Below are 15,060 nucleotides of genomic sequence, written 5' to 3'. Positions count from 1 at the left end.
TGGATTTTTGATCTGTGAGTATGCTTTCACATTTGTAAAAGTCAAATGATAGTTTGCTTCACTGTGCATAGGATTTTAATACATGCAATCTCATTGTTTACTTGTAGCTTTGTTTCTATTACTGTTTGAGTCAAGTCCTTCAGTATTTTGCTTCAGGTATAATATCTGAATACTTAATTCTTCTTTGTGTATGGCATGAGATAATGAACCGATTTCACCCTTTTAAGTGTGGTTATCTAGTTTCCCACTTATATTTATTGAAGAGTTTCCTTTCTCCATTTTATGCCGTTGGCCTTTGTGTAGTAAATTAGTCCACTATGTGAAGGTTTAATTCTGGGATCTTAATTCTATCCCATGAGCTCTCACTGTTGCTATGACTATTTGGGGTCTTTTGAGTTACCATACAAATTTTGTGTGGAATATTTGTTCTATTTCCTTGAAGAAGACCTTTGTAATTTTGATTGGGATTGCACTGAATCGGTTTATTTCTTTGGGTAAGATGATCATTTTTTTTTTTCTTTTTGGGTCACACCTGGCGATGCACAGGGGTTACTCCTGGCTTTGTGCTCAGGAATTACTCCTGGCAGTGCTCAGGGGACCATATGGATGCTGGGAATCGAACCCGGGTTGGCCGCATGCAAGGCAAATGCCCTACCCGCTATGCTATCGCTCCAGCCTGAGATAATCATTTTAAAAGTGTTCATTCTTTTGGTCTGTGAGCATAAGATACCATTCCTTCTCCTGTGTTGTCTTTAATTTCTATCTTTTTTTTTTCTTTTTGGGTCACACCCAGTGATGCTCAGGGATTACTCCTGGCTCTGCACTCAGGAATTACTCCTGGCAGTGTTTGGGGGATCATATGGGGTGCCAAGGATTGAACCCGGGTCGGCCGTGTGCAAAGCAAATGCCTTACCTGCTGTGCTATTGCTCCATTCCCTGTCTTTAATTTCTTTTAACGTTGACTTTTGGTTTTTGTTCCTAGGCACCTAATTGCTTAGGATGCATTTGTAAATTGGATGATTTTCTTGATTTCTTTGTCTTCTGATTTGTTGCTTGCATATAGAGATGGAACAGAAGATTTTCTACATTTTTTGTAGCCGGCCATTTTACTGTATTGGTTTATTGTTGTTGTTTTTCAGTGGAGTCTTTAGACTTAAAAAATGTTTTATATTATCCTGTTCGCTGCAAATAGTAGTAATTTTACCTCTTTTCCAATTTGGATCTTTCCCCTTTGCCCAGTTGCTTTGGCTAGGATTTCCAGTGCTGTGTTGAAAAGCAGTGATGTAAGTAGGCATCTTTGCCTGTGCCTGATCGTATGGGAAATTGTTTTCACCATTGAATGTGATGTCAGTTGTGATTTCATTGTAAATAGCCTTTACTATATCGAAGTATGTAACTTCCCTCTGCCTGTGTTGTTTTAAACATATTAGATGTGAAACTTGTGAAAAGCTTTTTCTCCATCACTGTTAATATTTTTAAGTGTTTTTTTTCCCTACTAGAGAAATAATACAGTCAGCCCCAGTTTCCCCATCAGCAGTTGTATAAATCTACTTTGAAAGGACATCTGAATCCCAGGCATGTAGCTCAGTGGCAATATGCATGCCTTGCATGCATGAGGCCCTGAATTTGATCTCTGGTGCTGGGAGGGGGAGAAGGGCCCCCAAACCAGAAGATTTATCTCAAAGAAAAATCTCAAACCCATGTATTTCTCTTTATACAAGTTACTGTGTGCCCATTTGACTGTTGGCTTTCTAGTTCCCTACTAGTACCTTTCACCTTAACTGTTGCAGTTGCTTTACAACTTAATTAACTACTTTTCTCTTGTCCATATAGACAACCACTTTTCTAGAGGGCAGCCATGGTAGTTGTTTTAAATGTATTATGGAAGTCATCAAAGTTTAAAAGTATAATAAGGGCGAGTGAGATAGTACAGCAGGTAAGGTGTTTGTCTTGCATATGGTTGGCCTAGGGTTAACCCTGGCATCACAGGTGGGCCTCCAAGAACCACTAGGTACTCCCTGAGCACAGAGCCAGGAGTAAACCCTGAGCACCATTGATTGTGGCCCCCAAATAAACCAAAACAAAAACTAGAATAATATAATTGTTTCATAGTCATATCTCAATAATTACCAATAATATTCACCCTTCCTGGATGGTGGTTTTCTTGGAGGGGCGTTTTCCTAGCCGTGCTCTCAGGGTCTGGGAGCCATTCCTGGTGACTTGCTGCCACCAGGCTTGATGCCAGGGCCCAGTGATGTGCTGCTCAGGCCCAGTAGTGCTGGACATCATTAGCACTGTACCTCTCTGTGCTTAGGGGCCCGCAAGGTTGGGGCGTGCAGTGCTTGGCATTGAGCTCGGGTCCTTGCCGTACAACACATGCGTCCCAGACCCTGAGATGTCTGCCCTGCTCACCCCTGCCTGGATTATTTACAGCAATCCTAGTAGGCCCTTTCCTGTGTAAGTATATAAGTATGTTTCTGATAGAACTGGCACCTTTGAAAACACAGTACTGCGGATTGGAGTGAGAGTGCAGTGGAGTGAGCACATACTTTGCATGCAGAAGGTGCAGGTCCCCCTGCTGAGCACCACCAGGAGTGACACCCCCCCCCCATTCCCTCACCGGGCACAGAGCCAGGAGTAGCCACTGAGCACCATGGGGTGTGGTCCAAAAACTAACCAACCAAATTGAAAAAGCTTCACATAGCCTTCTAACCATCACACAGTTATGTGAGCGTACGAGAAACATTGGAGGGCCCAATGTATCAGGCCCACACTGCCAAGGTGGTTGCTGCCAGAAGTGGCTCCTAGGCCACCAGGCAGTGCTGGGGAACACCACTTCCCCATCCCCTCCCGAATATTGTGTTGCAGTTGAAGCACCAGTGCTTTGTTCTGTTTTCGGGGGCATACCCAGCAGTGCTCAGGCTATACTCATGGCTCTGTGCCTGGGGGTCACTCAGTCTTCTTCAGTCTCCTTCTTCCCGTGACTCCCCTATCCTACCACTTGGCTCCCTACTCTCATGCCATGCCCCTTCATTTCTGTGATTTGTCACATGTCGCTCCCCTGAATGTTCAGGGCTTACTCCTTTAAGTACTCAGGCACCATATGTAGTGGCATGGGTTGAACTGGAGCTGGCTGTGTGAAGCACCAACCTGTACAAATAAACTATTAATGGATCTTTCCGTATGTTTTACACAGATCAAAAACCCCTTGACCTTGCCCAGGGTGCTGAAATGAAACACATTCTTGTTGGTCATAAGGTATGTAGCAATGGGTCACATTTATAAAATAATTTTTAGGAAAAATATTGAAATATGTAGATGCATTTTTAATGAAAGCATGTTTTTCACAGGTAATGTACAAAGCATTGAAACGATATGAAGGGCCTCTGTGGAAGGTAGGTTGGGACAGTATTTTGATTGAACAATGGAAGGATGAGTTCTTGGTGTTCCATGTAAACTTCTGAAGTATATGTGTCTAGTTATTCTTCGATCTTATAATGTAAGCCATATATTGCTGGATGTCATTAAACTTTCGCTGGCTTTTGTGTTGCCAACTGAATACTCTTAGCTGACCATGTTTGAATAGAGTAGCAGGGGGGATAGATTTTTTCTTAGTCATTGAAATAGTGTTTTTTGTTATGTACATATTGTTCCAAAGGGAGCATAGAGGAGTTTAAAATTATGAACTATCAGAGAACACAGAAAATCTTTTTGGTTCTGAAATGTATTACATTTTAGTTATTTTCCAGAATTAGCTATTTCTGAGCACTTTTTTTTGCAACTGCACACATTTGCTATATCTTTGTATGTGTGTGTGTTGTATAAAATAGGATTTTTTAGACGTTCATATGGGACTTTGAGGTAGTTGTTTTTGAGACTTCACAGTTGAGACATTTTCTATAAATATCCTTGAGCAGTATGGTCAGGACTATATACTATGTTAATTTCATTACTGTTTTTCTATCACCTTGTGGTAGTTTGGTTTTGCCATTGCATCCACTACTTACATTCATGTTAGTTAATATATATATTTTTAAATAGCACAGCCGGTAGGGCATTTACCTTGCCCGGGTTTGATTCCTCCGTCCCTCTCAGAGAGCCCTGAAAAATACTGAGAATATCCCGCCCGCACAGCAGAGCCTGGCAAGCTACTCATGGCGTATTCGATATGCCAAAAACAGAAGCAACAAATCTCACAATGGAGGCGTTACTGCTGCCCTCTTGAACAAATCGATGAGCAAATATCCACTAGTACCATCTAGATTACTGTTTCTCAACTTTCTCGTCCATTGGTCCTTTTTTTTTTGTTACACCTGGTGATGCACAGGGGTTACTCCTGGGGGACCATATGGGGATCAAACCCGGGTCAGCCTCGTGCAAGGCAAATGCCCTACCCACTATGTTATTGTTCCAGCCTCCACTGTCCCCTTCTGACCCATTAACTTCCTGTACCTCCCAGTCCTACCAGTTGGCTCCCTATGCTCATGCTGTACCCTCTCATTTTTGTAATTTTTACTGTGGCTCACTTGGAACATCCTGGGGGGGCTCATAGAGATCCATTTAGCTCCTGGTTGAGAAATACTGGTTGAGATCAGCATTTCCTAAAGTGGGTCATAATTCCTGCTGGAGAGGCACTAGAACAAACCACATGCTCTGTACAAGACTGTAGCAACCTTGGGTGGGGTACTTTCTGTTTGTTTGCTTAGAGGATCTAGATTTACAGTGATTTTTTTTTTTAATTTTGAAAAGGGGGTGGTAGAGCAAATAAATTTGGGAATCTCTGGTCTAGGTGAAAGATTCACATAGAATTGCTGTAATCTAATCACTTTTTAGTTAGTCAAATATTGAATCTGACACTGTCAGCTCTTTTGTCATTTTCCCCTTAGAGTTCAAGATTTTTTGGCTGGAACTTGTTCTGGGTAGTATTAGAGCATGGAGTCCTTTCATGGTATAGAAAACAGTAAGTATTACGATCCTGACCTTAGAGTACATTTCAGTGTCTATTTTACAAGATAAAAGTTTTCACTTATCTCTTTTCCTTTTTTAATTTAATATTTATTTTAAAGGCTTGATGCTGTTCATAATACTCACCGGCAGGGATGCAAGCATCTTACTCAAGCTGTGTGCACGGTAGGTAGGATGACATGCACATCTTTTACTTAAACCATGAAACTGGTTCTGCAACTGATTGCTCTAAAGGATTTGTATAACCTGCCTTGTAAAATCTTGGGGTTAGGTAGAGTGAAGAAGAGTATTTGTGTGTGTATGTACGTAAATCTATTTACCTATCTATATATTTGAGATCAACTGAAGTTGTGGAATTTCAGTTTAAAAAACATGGCCAACTTTTGTTTCTCCGCATACCATGGGATGAGAGATGAGTGATCTTTTAACAAATTGAATGTGTATGCATGTACTCTGTGTGCGTGTGTGCATGTGCGTGCGTGTGTACATTCATTTGTATCTGGGTAAAACTGGATAATATTTTCTACTGTTAGAATTTTTTTTTGTTGTTCGTTTGTTTGTTTGTTTGTTTTGCTTTTTGGGTCACACCCGGTGATGCATAGGGGTTACTCCTGGCTCATGTACTCAGGAATTACTCCTGGTGGTGCTTGGGGGACCATAAGGGATGCTGGGAATTTAACCTGGGTCGGCTGCATGTAAGGCAAACGCCCTGCCTGCTTTGCTATTGCTCCAGCCCCTGCTGTTAGAATTTGAAACGATGCCACAGTCAGAGTCTGAGGTTCTCTGTATCCAGGCTGCCTCACTAACTAGGAGGAAGTGAGGCTGTCCTCTCTGGCGGGAGCCTGAAGCTGTGTCCTGACATGCTGTTTCCTGCCTTCGGGGCTGTTCCCAGGGTGCACCGTCCATCTGTTCTTCCTTCCCAGAGGGAAGGCTCTCAGGAGAGTAGCACCATGCTCTAGTCCTTGACTCTGCAGCACTGTCTATCTACAGGGGCGTGGGCCTGCAGGGTCCTCACACTTCTGCCTTCTCCTCTGGCATTTGGCAAAGGTGCCCGGAGCTTCTCTGATCTCACCTACCGGTCTTCTCACTCCTCCACGTCCTGCTCCGCTAAGTCGAACAGGGACCCCGAGGCGGAGGGAGAAGGGGCATGGGGTAAGGAGGGCTGACAAATAATGCTTATGCAGCATCTTTATTGAACAGGCAACAGGCTTTTATAAGTCTCTAGAAGGAAGCATACAGTGGAAAAATATACAGGATTGTTCAGGATACGTAAGTTTAGAATGTACTGGGCTTCTAGACGTCAATGAGGTTTCTCTGTAATTACATAGTTTCCGTGATATTGTCCTTGGTTATGTATTGATACACCTTAGCAACATGTTCTGACACAAGAATGGGGAAAGAGCCCGCTAGAAAAACAAAGTCAGCCCTTAGAATGTGTAACCCCAAGGCAATGGTTTCTATAAACCAGCCTTTAGACCATATGTCCCCAGGACAAGAACTTTTTTAATTTTAACTAGCACAGGCTCCCAACAGTTGATTAGCCTTTGAATTTTGGACCATACTTGTCTGTGCTCAAAGGTTACTTACTGACAGCAATTCCCAGGGGACTATGAAGTGTTTGGGGTCAAATGTAGGTTTGAAACTCAATGAATTGAGTTTCAAACCGTGTTTTGAAATATATTTATTGAAATGTAATTAAAATCGCACAGTTGACTCATCAAAAAAAAGTTTATTATTTGTTTAGAACTGTATAACCATTGCTTTACTTTTAGAATATATACTTGATCCAGAAAGAAGTACCATGGCCACTAGCAACAGTTGTCTATCAATCCTTATCCCTTCCCAATTCGTAGGAAATCACTAATATCTTTATCTTTATTATATATTTATATTTATACTGAATATTTTATATAATTAAAATAATAAATATGTAATCTTGGGGTTGGCGTGATAATACAGCAGATAGGACTTTTGCTTTTCACACAGCTAACCCAGGTGTGAACCTTCGCATCCCATATGATCCACTAAGCACTGCATGAGTAATTCCTGAGTGTAGAGCCAGAATAAGCCTGAGCACTGCCAGGCATGTCACCACTCCAAAGAAATAAACCAAAAGTGGTCTTTTGTTACTGGATTCTTTCACTTAACAAAAATACTTTCACCGTTATGTTGTAGCACATATTATTTCAACCTTGCATGAATTATACTTGATTATATGTTACAAATAATATTTGTCACTTGAATGTAATATTTGTCACTTGAATGTCTTGGTTGTTTCTACTTTTTGCCTATACTGAATAATGCTCCTTTTAGCAGTGAAGAGTCTTTGTAAGTTAATTGCATTCTTTTAAAAATGTCATTGTATGTGTTATTTATTTTTATTTTTCCATTTCAGAAATATACCTTCTTTGCCATAGAGTAACTGCCCATAAGTCTGAGAATTTACCTCTGGGCTCTCAATACTATTTCTTTCATCTGAGAGTCTGTCTTTTTTCTCCAGTATCACACAGTTATGATTACTGTAGCTTTGTAGTATAAGTTAAACTCAAAAAATGCAATGCCTCTGATCCGTTTTCCCAGAATTCCTTTGGTAGTTAGGGAGTTTTATATTCCATACAAATTTTAGTTATTTATTCTAATTTCATAAAGAACATCACTAGAAATCTGATGGAAATTGCACTGACTTTGTATAATACTTAAGGTAGGATGGTCATTTTGACAATGTTAATTCTTATAAATCCTTGAACCTGGAATATTTTTCCATTTTCTGATATCCTCTTTTATTTCTTTCAATAGCGACCTATAATTTTTCATGCACATGTTTTTCACATTCTTTATTAAGATGAAACCTAAGTAGTATTTTTGACACTTTTAAATGGAGTTACCTTTCTGATTTCTTTCTCTTCTTTGAGCTCAGAATTTGCAGCACCCTTCTCTAAATATAATCAGCTCATTTATTTAAGGATAGAACATCAATGCAATTTTACTTTATTATTATGAGGGGGTATATAAGCATTTCTTTATTATGTTCTAAGAATGTGGGAGCATTTCTTTATTGTGTTCCAAGAATGTGGGCCATTAAAAAGGGAAAGATATATGTGGTCTGTAACAGAAACTAGAGTTGATCATTAAAACATGTGAGGATGCTGAAATTTTTACCTTCTGGTGTCCAGTAACTAGATTATTGGTCATCTAGGCTATTGGGCAGAGCCTGCGTCATCCAGCTTATCTCGCACCACATAGGTCTACCCTTGTGGCATTCCATACCAAAATTTCTTTTCTTAGGGGCATGTTCCTAATCTTATCTCATATACTCCCTTTGTGCCCCTCTCTTTTTTTTTTAAATTTTTTTGGGGGGTCACACCTGGCAATGCACAGGGTTTACTCCTGGCTCTGCACTCAGGAATCACAACCTGGTGGTGCTCAGAGGACCATATGGGATGCGGGGAATCGAACCGGGTCGGCTGAGTGCAAGGTAAATGCCCTACCCGCTGTGCTATTGCTCCAGCCCCTATGTCCCTCTCTTAAGCAAAAGTCTCTCACTATGGCAGAGGAATAGGAACAAAATCATCTGGCTGCTTCTTGCTAAAAGTGGTCAAAGATTTGGCCACAGATGGAGCTTCCTCTAAAAGGGGTCTGTCCATGAGCCTTCTGTAGAATTCTGATGGAATGTTCAATCTGGACTGCATCAGCTTCTGTAATTTATAGGATTCTGAACAAGTGCCAAGTTTTGTTAAGGTGTTTTTTTTCTTTTTCTTTTTTGGGTCACACCCAGCGATGATCAGGGGTTCCTCCTAGATCTGCACTCAGGAATCACTCCTGGTGGTGCTCGGGGGTGCCATATGGGATATTGGGAATCTAACGTAATTGGCCACATGCAAGGCAAACTCCCTACCCACTGTGCTATCACCCCAGCCCCATTGTTAAGGTATTTTAAGGGGTATGGCCAAACATTTTAACGTAAGAAATGTAAATACCCCAAGCCTTATTTAATGCTCACTTCCTATTTTTATGGGTGAGTTGGTGTCCACCCATAAGCCACCTACTGCCGGTTCTAGATAATCTCCTCATTGGCCACCCTCCAGAACTCACGGCTGCTTCTCCCAAAAATGAGCATAAAATGAGGACCCCATAACCATGCCACTGGACTCCGCACCAGTGGTACCCCAGAGGGGGGTGGGTGAGAGCCCGCCCCACCCCAAGGGACTCAGCCCTGGCAGCTGACCTCCACTACCCAATGGCCATCACGCTCCAGGCCACTTTCCACATGCTCAGGCTGAGCTTCACTCATGAGTGAACATATTCCCGGACACATCATTATCAAGGGAAATATATATATATATACATATATATATATATACACACACACATATATATATACATATATATTTGTGTATATATATATATATATATATATATATATATATATATATAGGCCTCTCGGAGAGCCCAGCAAGCTACCAAGAATATCCCACCTGCATGGAAGAGCCTCCCAAGCTCCCCATGGCATATTCAATATGCCCAATACAGTAACAATAACAGGTCTCATTCCCCTGACCCTGAAAGGAGCCTCCAATCATTGGGAAAAACGAGTAAGGAGAGGCTACTAAAATCTCAGGGCTGGGATGAATGGAGACATTACTGGCACCTGCTGGAGTAAATCAATGAACAACAGAATGACAGTGATGACAGTGATTCCTATCCTGTGGCTAAGAGAAGGGACAAGGGCATGGAAAACTCTTATAGGGGATAGAAAAGTCAGTGCAATTTTAAATAGAATTTTTTGACATCCTCGAACTTTTGAACTTTTCAGCATTGAAGTTTGTCATAGGTTCCCTTCATCTGGTTGACAAAGCTTGTGTTAGTTTTAGCTTTTTCTAGTTCACTGAGTGCTTTCATCATAAAAAACTTGAATTTCATTATCTGCTCCATTTTACTGAAATAATCATGTTCTGCTCACTCATTCTTTTAATGTGATAATAGCATCAATAAACTCTAAAGTATAGAAAAACTACTCTTGTTGCTGGAATAAGTTCCGGTGGATCTTGATCAATTATTTTGATATATTGTTTGCAAATATTATGAGGATTTTGCTTTGTGTTTGTGGTAGATACTGGTTTGTATTTCTCTTGAGATATTTATGGTTTTTTTTTTTATATTTATGGTTATTAAATGAAAGTAATACTGATTTCTTGAGCTTCAGAGTGTTCTTTCTTTTTCAGTTTTCTGGAAAAATGAATGTAAAGATTGTTTATTTCTTTCTTGACTGCTTACACGTTAACTTGTAAAATCACATGGACAAGAAATTGTTTTTTAGTTTTTTAAAAAAGTTTAGTGTGAAGAGTTCTAATATTGTAAATATTTTTCAATTACAGTAGGGACTATTCAGCTTCCCTACTTTTTTTTAATTTGGGGCCACATTTGTTTGGTTTTCAGGTGTTACAACTGGTACGCAGGAGTCACTCCTGGTGAGCTTGGGGGACCATAGGGGATGTTGGGCATGCCCTACCTTCTGTACCATTGCTCTAGCCCCATCAATTTTTTGTTGTAATTTCTTTTAACTGAATCAGCATGAGGTACTCAGTTATAAAATTGTTCGTGGTTTGGTTTGTCAAATAATATTCCAACACCCGTCTCTTTATAGTCTGCTGTGTACATTTCCCACCAGCAATGTCCCCAGTTTTCCTTCCACCTCCCCCCCAACCCTCTCTATGGTAGGCACTTTGCTTCTCTCTCTCTCTCTCTCTCTCTCTCTCTGTCTTTCCCTTCTTCCCTTCCCCACCTTTTTTTTTTTTTTCTTTTTGGGTCACACCTGTCGATGCACAGGGGTTACTCCTGGCTCTGCACTCAGGAATTACCCCTGGCCATGCTCAGGGGACCATATGGGATGCTGAGATTTGAACCCGGGTCGGCCGCGTGCAAGGCAAACGCCCTACCCGCTGTGCTATCTCTCCAGCCCTTCCCCACCTTTTTGGTCATTATAATTTGCAATACAAATAGTGATAGGTTACCATGTATATTCCTTTACCTACTTTCAACACTCAGTCATTGTCCAGAGTGATCATTTCTAACTATTATTTCCATACTGATCCCTTCTTTGTCCTAACTGCCTTTTACTCCCCACACCCTTATGGCAAATTTCCAATTATAAGTCAGTCCTCCTGGCCCCAGTTTTCCCTGGCTTCAGATATTAGTCTCATACTATTTTTTTATATCTCCAAAATGAGTGCAGTCACTCTATATCTGTCCCTCTCCTTCTGACTCATTCCACTCAGCATGATGCTCTCCATGTCTATCTCTTTATATGCAAATGTTTTGTTTTGTTTTGCTTTTTGGGTCACACCCAGCAAGACATAGGGGTTATTCCTGGTTCATGCACTCAGTAATTACTCCTGGCAGTGCTTGGAGGACCATATGGGATGCTGGGAATCGAACCTGGGTCGGCTGCATGCAAGGCAAACGCCCTACCCACTATGCTATCACTCCAGCCCCTATATGCAAATGTCATGATTTCATTTTTTTCCTGACAGCTCTGTGGTATTCCATTGTGTAGATGTGCCACAGTTTCTTTATCTAGTCATCTATTCTTAGGACACGGGGTATTTCCAGATTCTGGCTATTGTGAGTAGTGTTGCAATGAATGTAAAAGTGCAGATAGCATTTATGCTGTGTTTTTGGGTCCCCAGGGTATATTCCCAGAAATGGTATTACTGGATCATATGTAAGCTGAATTTCTGTTTTTTGAGGAATGTCCATATTGTTTTCCAAAAAGGCTGGACCAGTTTGCATTGAAACCAGCAATGAATGAGAATCCCTTTCTCCTGCATTTGTGCCATCCCTGGTCTTGTTCTTTTGGATGTGTGCCAGTCTCTGTGGTGTGAGATGCTATCTCATTGTTTTGATTTGCGTCTCTCAAATGATTAGTCATGTAAAGCATTGTTTCATGTGCCTTTTGGCCATTTAAATTTCTTCTTTGAGGAAGTTTCTGTGTATTTCTTCTCCCCATTTTTTTTTCTGCATTGCCTTTGATCGAGGTCTGTGTTCATTTTCTCATGTGTAGGTGCTCAGTTTTCTCAGCACCACTTGTTGAAGGGGCTTTTCTTGGTCTACTTCATATTTCTTGATCATTTACCAATGATTAAATGACCATATATATTGAGGGTCTGTGACAGGATATTCAACTCTGTTCCATTGGTCTGCAAGTCTATTTCTAGCTCAATACCATGCTGTTTTAATTACTACTGCTTTGTAGTACAACTTGAAGTTGGAGAAGGTGATTCCTCCTATGTTCTTTTTTCTAAGGATTTCTTTAGCTATTCGTGGGAGTTTATTGTTCCATATGAATTTTAGGAGTGTTTAATCTTCTTCATTGAAAAATGTCCTGGGTATCCTTATAATGACTGCATTGAATCTGTATAGTGCTTTGGGGAGTATTGCTGTTTTGTTAATGTAATCCTTCCATTCATGAGCAGGGATGTATTTCCATTTCCTTGTCCTTCTTTATTTCTTGAAGTAGTGTTTGTATTTTTCTTTGAATAGATTCTTAGCTTCTTTAGTTAACTGATTTGAGGTACTTGATTTTCCAAGGCACAATTGTGAATGGGATTGTTTTTTATAATATCTCTTTCTTATCTATCTTTCATCATTTATATATAGGAAAACCATGAACCTTTGGGTATTGATTTTGTAACTTGCCACTTTACTATGCAAATATTTTGCTTCTAGGGACTTTTTTTTGTAGAATCTTTAGTATTTTCTAAGTATATTATTATTTATCTGCAAATCATGAAGGCTTGACCTCTTCCAGAAACACTCCCAAACAGTTTCTATGAGGCGAATGGCACCCTGATACCCAAAGCAGACAGGGAGAGGGAGAGGGAGAGGGAGAAAAAGAGAGGGAGAGGGAGAGGAGGAGAGAGTGAGATAGAGAGAGAGAATTATAGGCTGATATCACTGAAGAATACACATGCAAAGATCCTCAACAAGATTCTAGCAAATCGAATCCAACAACTCATCAAAAATAACATACACCATGACCAAGTAGGATTCATCCTGGGGATGCCAGGATGGTTTAACATTTGCAAGTCAACCAACATAATACACCATATTGTTAAAGAAAAATAAATACCATATGATGATATCAGTAGATGCAGAGAAAGCATTTGACAAAATCCAGGACCCATTTGTGATAAAAACTCTCAACAAAATGGGAGTTGAAGAAACATTTCTCAGTATAATCAAAGCCATCTACCACAGTACCACAGCATGCATTGTTCTCAATGAGGAAAATCTAAAAGCATTCCCTATAAGATCAGGCACAAGATAAGGGTGCCCACACTCTCCACTCTTATGAAATACAGTACTAGAAGTTACTTGCCTAATCAAGGGCATTTTTATTGGGTTTCATATTTGTAAGTTTTCCCTTTCAATAAATTTATCCATTTTCTTTAAGTTATCAGACTTACTATTAATATGAATCCCTTATGTTTAATGCTTGTAAGATTCTACTATATCCTCTTTCATATTTAAGTTATTAATATGCATTTTTTCCTAGACCTGGCTTGTTATTTATCCAGTTCATTATTTTTTTTCCCCAAAGAATTAGCTGCTTTCATTGAATTTTTAAAGTTTTCCATTTTGTTTGGTCTTTGGTTTTACTGATTTGTAAATCATTTTTTGTGGGGGTTGGTTACTCCAAGCTGCACTCAGGGGTTCTGGGGTCTTCTCCCAGTGGTACTCTGATAGCTGTACAGCTGATATAGTGCTGTTCAAGCTTAGAGGTGCTTGGAGGCCACCAGAGCAACACCCAGAGGTGCTTGCGGGGAGGGGCATGCAGTGCTGGTATTGAATTCAGTGCCTTGTATTTCAGGGTATGAATTCCAGCCCTTTGAGCTCTCTGGGGCCAGAGACATAGTATAGGAGTTCATGTGCATGTCTTGCTTGTGGCAGACTTGAATTCAACCCCCAGTACCATGCATTTTCCCAAACATTCCTGGACACAGCCCTAGCAGTCCTGAGCACGGTGGCGGGAAGAGATGGGAGTCTCAGACCTTGGCTGAACTGCCACTGGGAGCTGGGCATTCTAGAGAGCGCTGGCCCCCTGAAAAACTGTAAGGATACCCCCTCAGAAAAGTCCCCTCTCTATTTTGGGTTTAATTTATGCTTTCATGCTTTTCTCAAGGTGGAACCTTAGACCTGTCTTCTGTATTAATATAGTTTATTTGTAGCTGGAGTTTCTCTTTTGTAGCTATTTTAGTTTCATCTTGGCATCTTATGTTTTCATTGTCATTCAGTTTAAAATATCTTTTAAAATTTCTATTGTTTTCTTTCTATTATGAGCCATTGAATACCTACAAGTATATTGTCTATTTCCAAATAATTTAGGTTTTCCTGATCATCTTGTGTGTTTTTGGTTTTCTGTTTTGTGGAAGATTACCTTGTCTTTTTCTAATTTAATTCCACCTTGATTCTTTCACATCTTCCCTGTGATTCTTAATTGCTCACTTGGTCACTGTGACTCTGCTTCTGAATCATCTTTACAAATACACTTGGCAAACCTGTTTTAGTTATTGTTGGATACAGCGTACTATAAATGATCAGTCATGGTTAATAGTATTGTTAAGTTCTGATGTTTGACAATATTCAGACTTTGTGTCTTTGCTGAATTTTTAGTTAATTGTATCAGTTACTGAGAGGGTATGTTAAAATTTCTGCTTATGGAATATGGAATTATCCAATGTTTCAAGTAGCATTTTTTTTGCTTGCATCTGGATTCTAGAGTTGTTTTCTGTAAGTGGGACTGGGGTAGCCCTCTGGTAGAATCTGGAGTCATTAGTCTATTGCTCCTAGAGCTACACCCTGCAGGGTCTGGAGACCATCTGTAGCCATAGATCAAAATCGCGGTCTCACACGTGTCTAACGTGCTGCAGTCCTATTTCCCCTTACTGCTGAAGCTCTAATTCCCCTTATTTTCCAAATTTACTTTTTTAAAATAGAGTTATTTCTTGTTCTTCTTTTTTTGGGGGCAGGGTACACCCGACAATCTTCAGGGGTTACTCCTGGCTCTGAACTCAGAGATAGGTCACCCATGGCAGT

General features: G+C 40.3%; 1 protein-coding gene across 2 annotated transcripts in view; it reads left to right on the top strand.

Annotated features, from left to right (window-relative positions):
- OSBPL1A (oxysterol binding protein like 1A) overlaps positions 1-15,060 on the top strand; it is a 221,228-nt gene that overhangs the window by 62,934 nt on the left and 143,234 nt on the right. Inside the window, exons 9-12 of one of the 2 annotated variants that reach the window (XM_055129610.1) lie at positions 3,197-3,258; positions 3,351-3,395; positions 4,887-4,960; positions 5,067-5,130. In XM_055129610.1, coding sequence (XP_054985585.1) covers positions 3,197-3,258; positions 3,351-3,395; positions 4,887-4,960; positions 5,067-5,130 — 245 coding nt within the window. Of the gene's footprint in view, positions 1-3,196; positions 3,259-3,350; positions 3,396-4,886; positions 4,961-5,066; positions 5,131-8,420; positions 8,441-15,060 lie in introns of those variants that run through there. The other variant, XM_055129611.1, reaches the window with a different exon arrangement.

The sequence above is a fragment of the Sorex araneus genome, chromosome 2, assembly GCF_027595985.1.
Source record: "Sorex araneus isolate mSorAra2 chromosome 2, mSorAra2.pri, whole genome shotgun sequence".
Lineage (NCBI taxonomy): Eukaryota > Metazoa > Chordata > Mammalia > Eulipotyphla > Soricidae > Sorex > Sorex araneus.
Note: the sequence above shows the minus strand (reverse complement) of the source record. Positions and strands in the feature narration are given on the sequence as shown.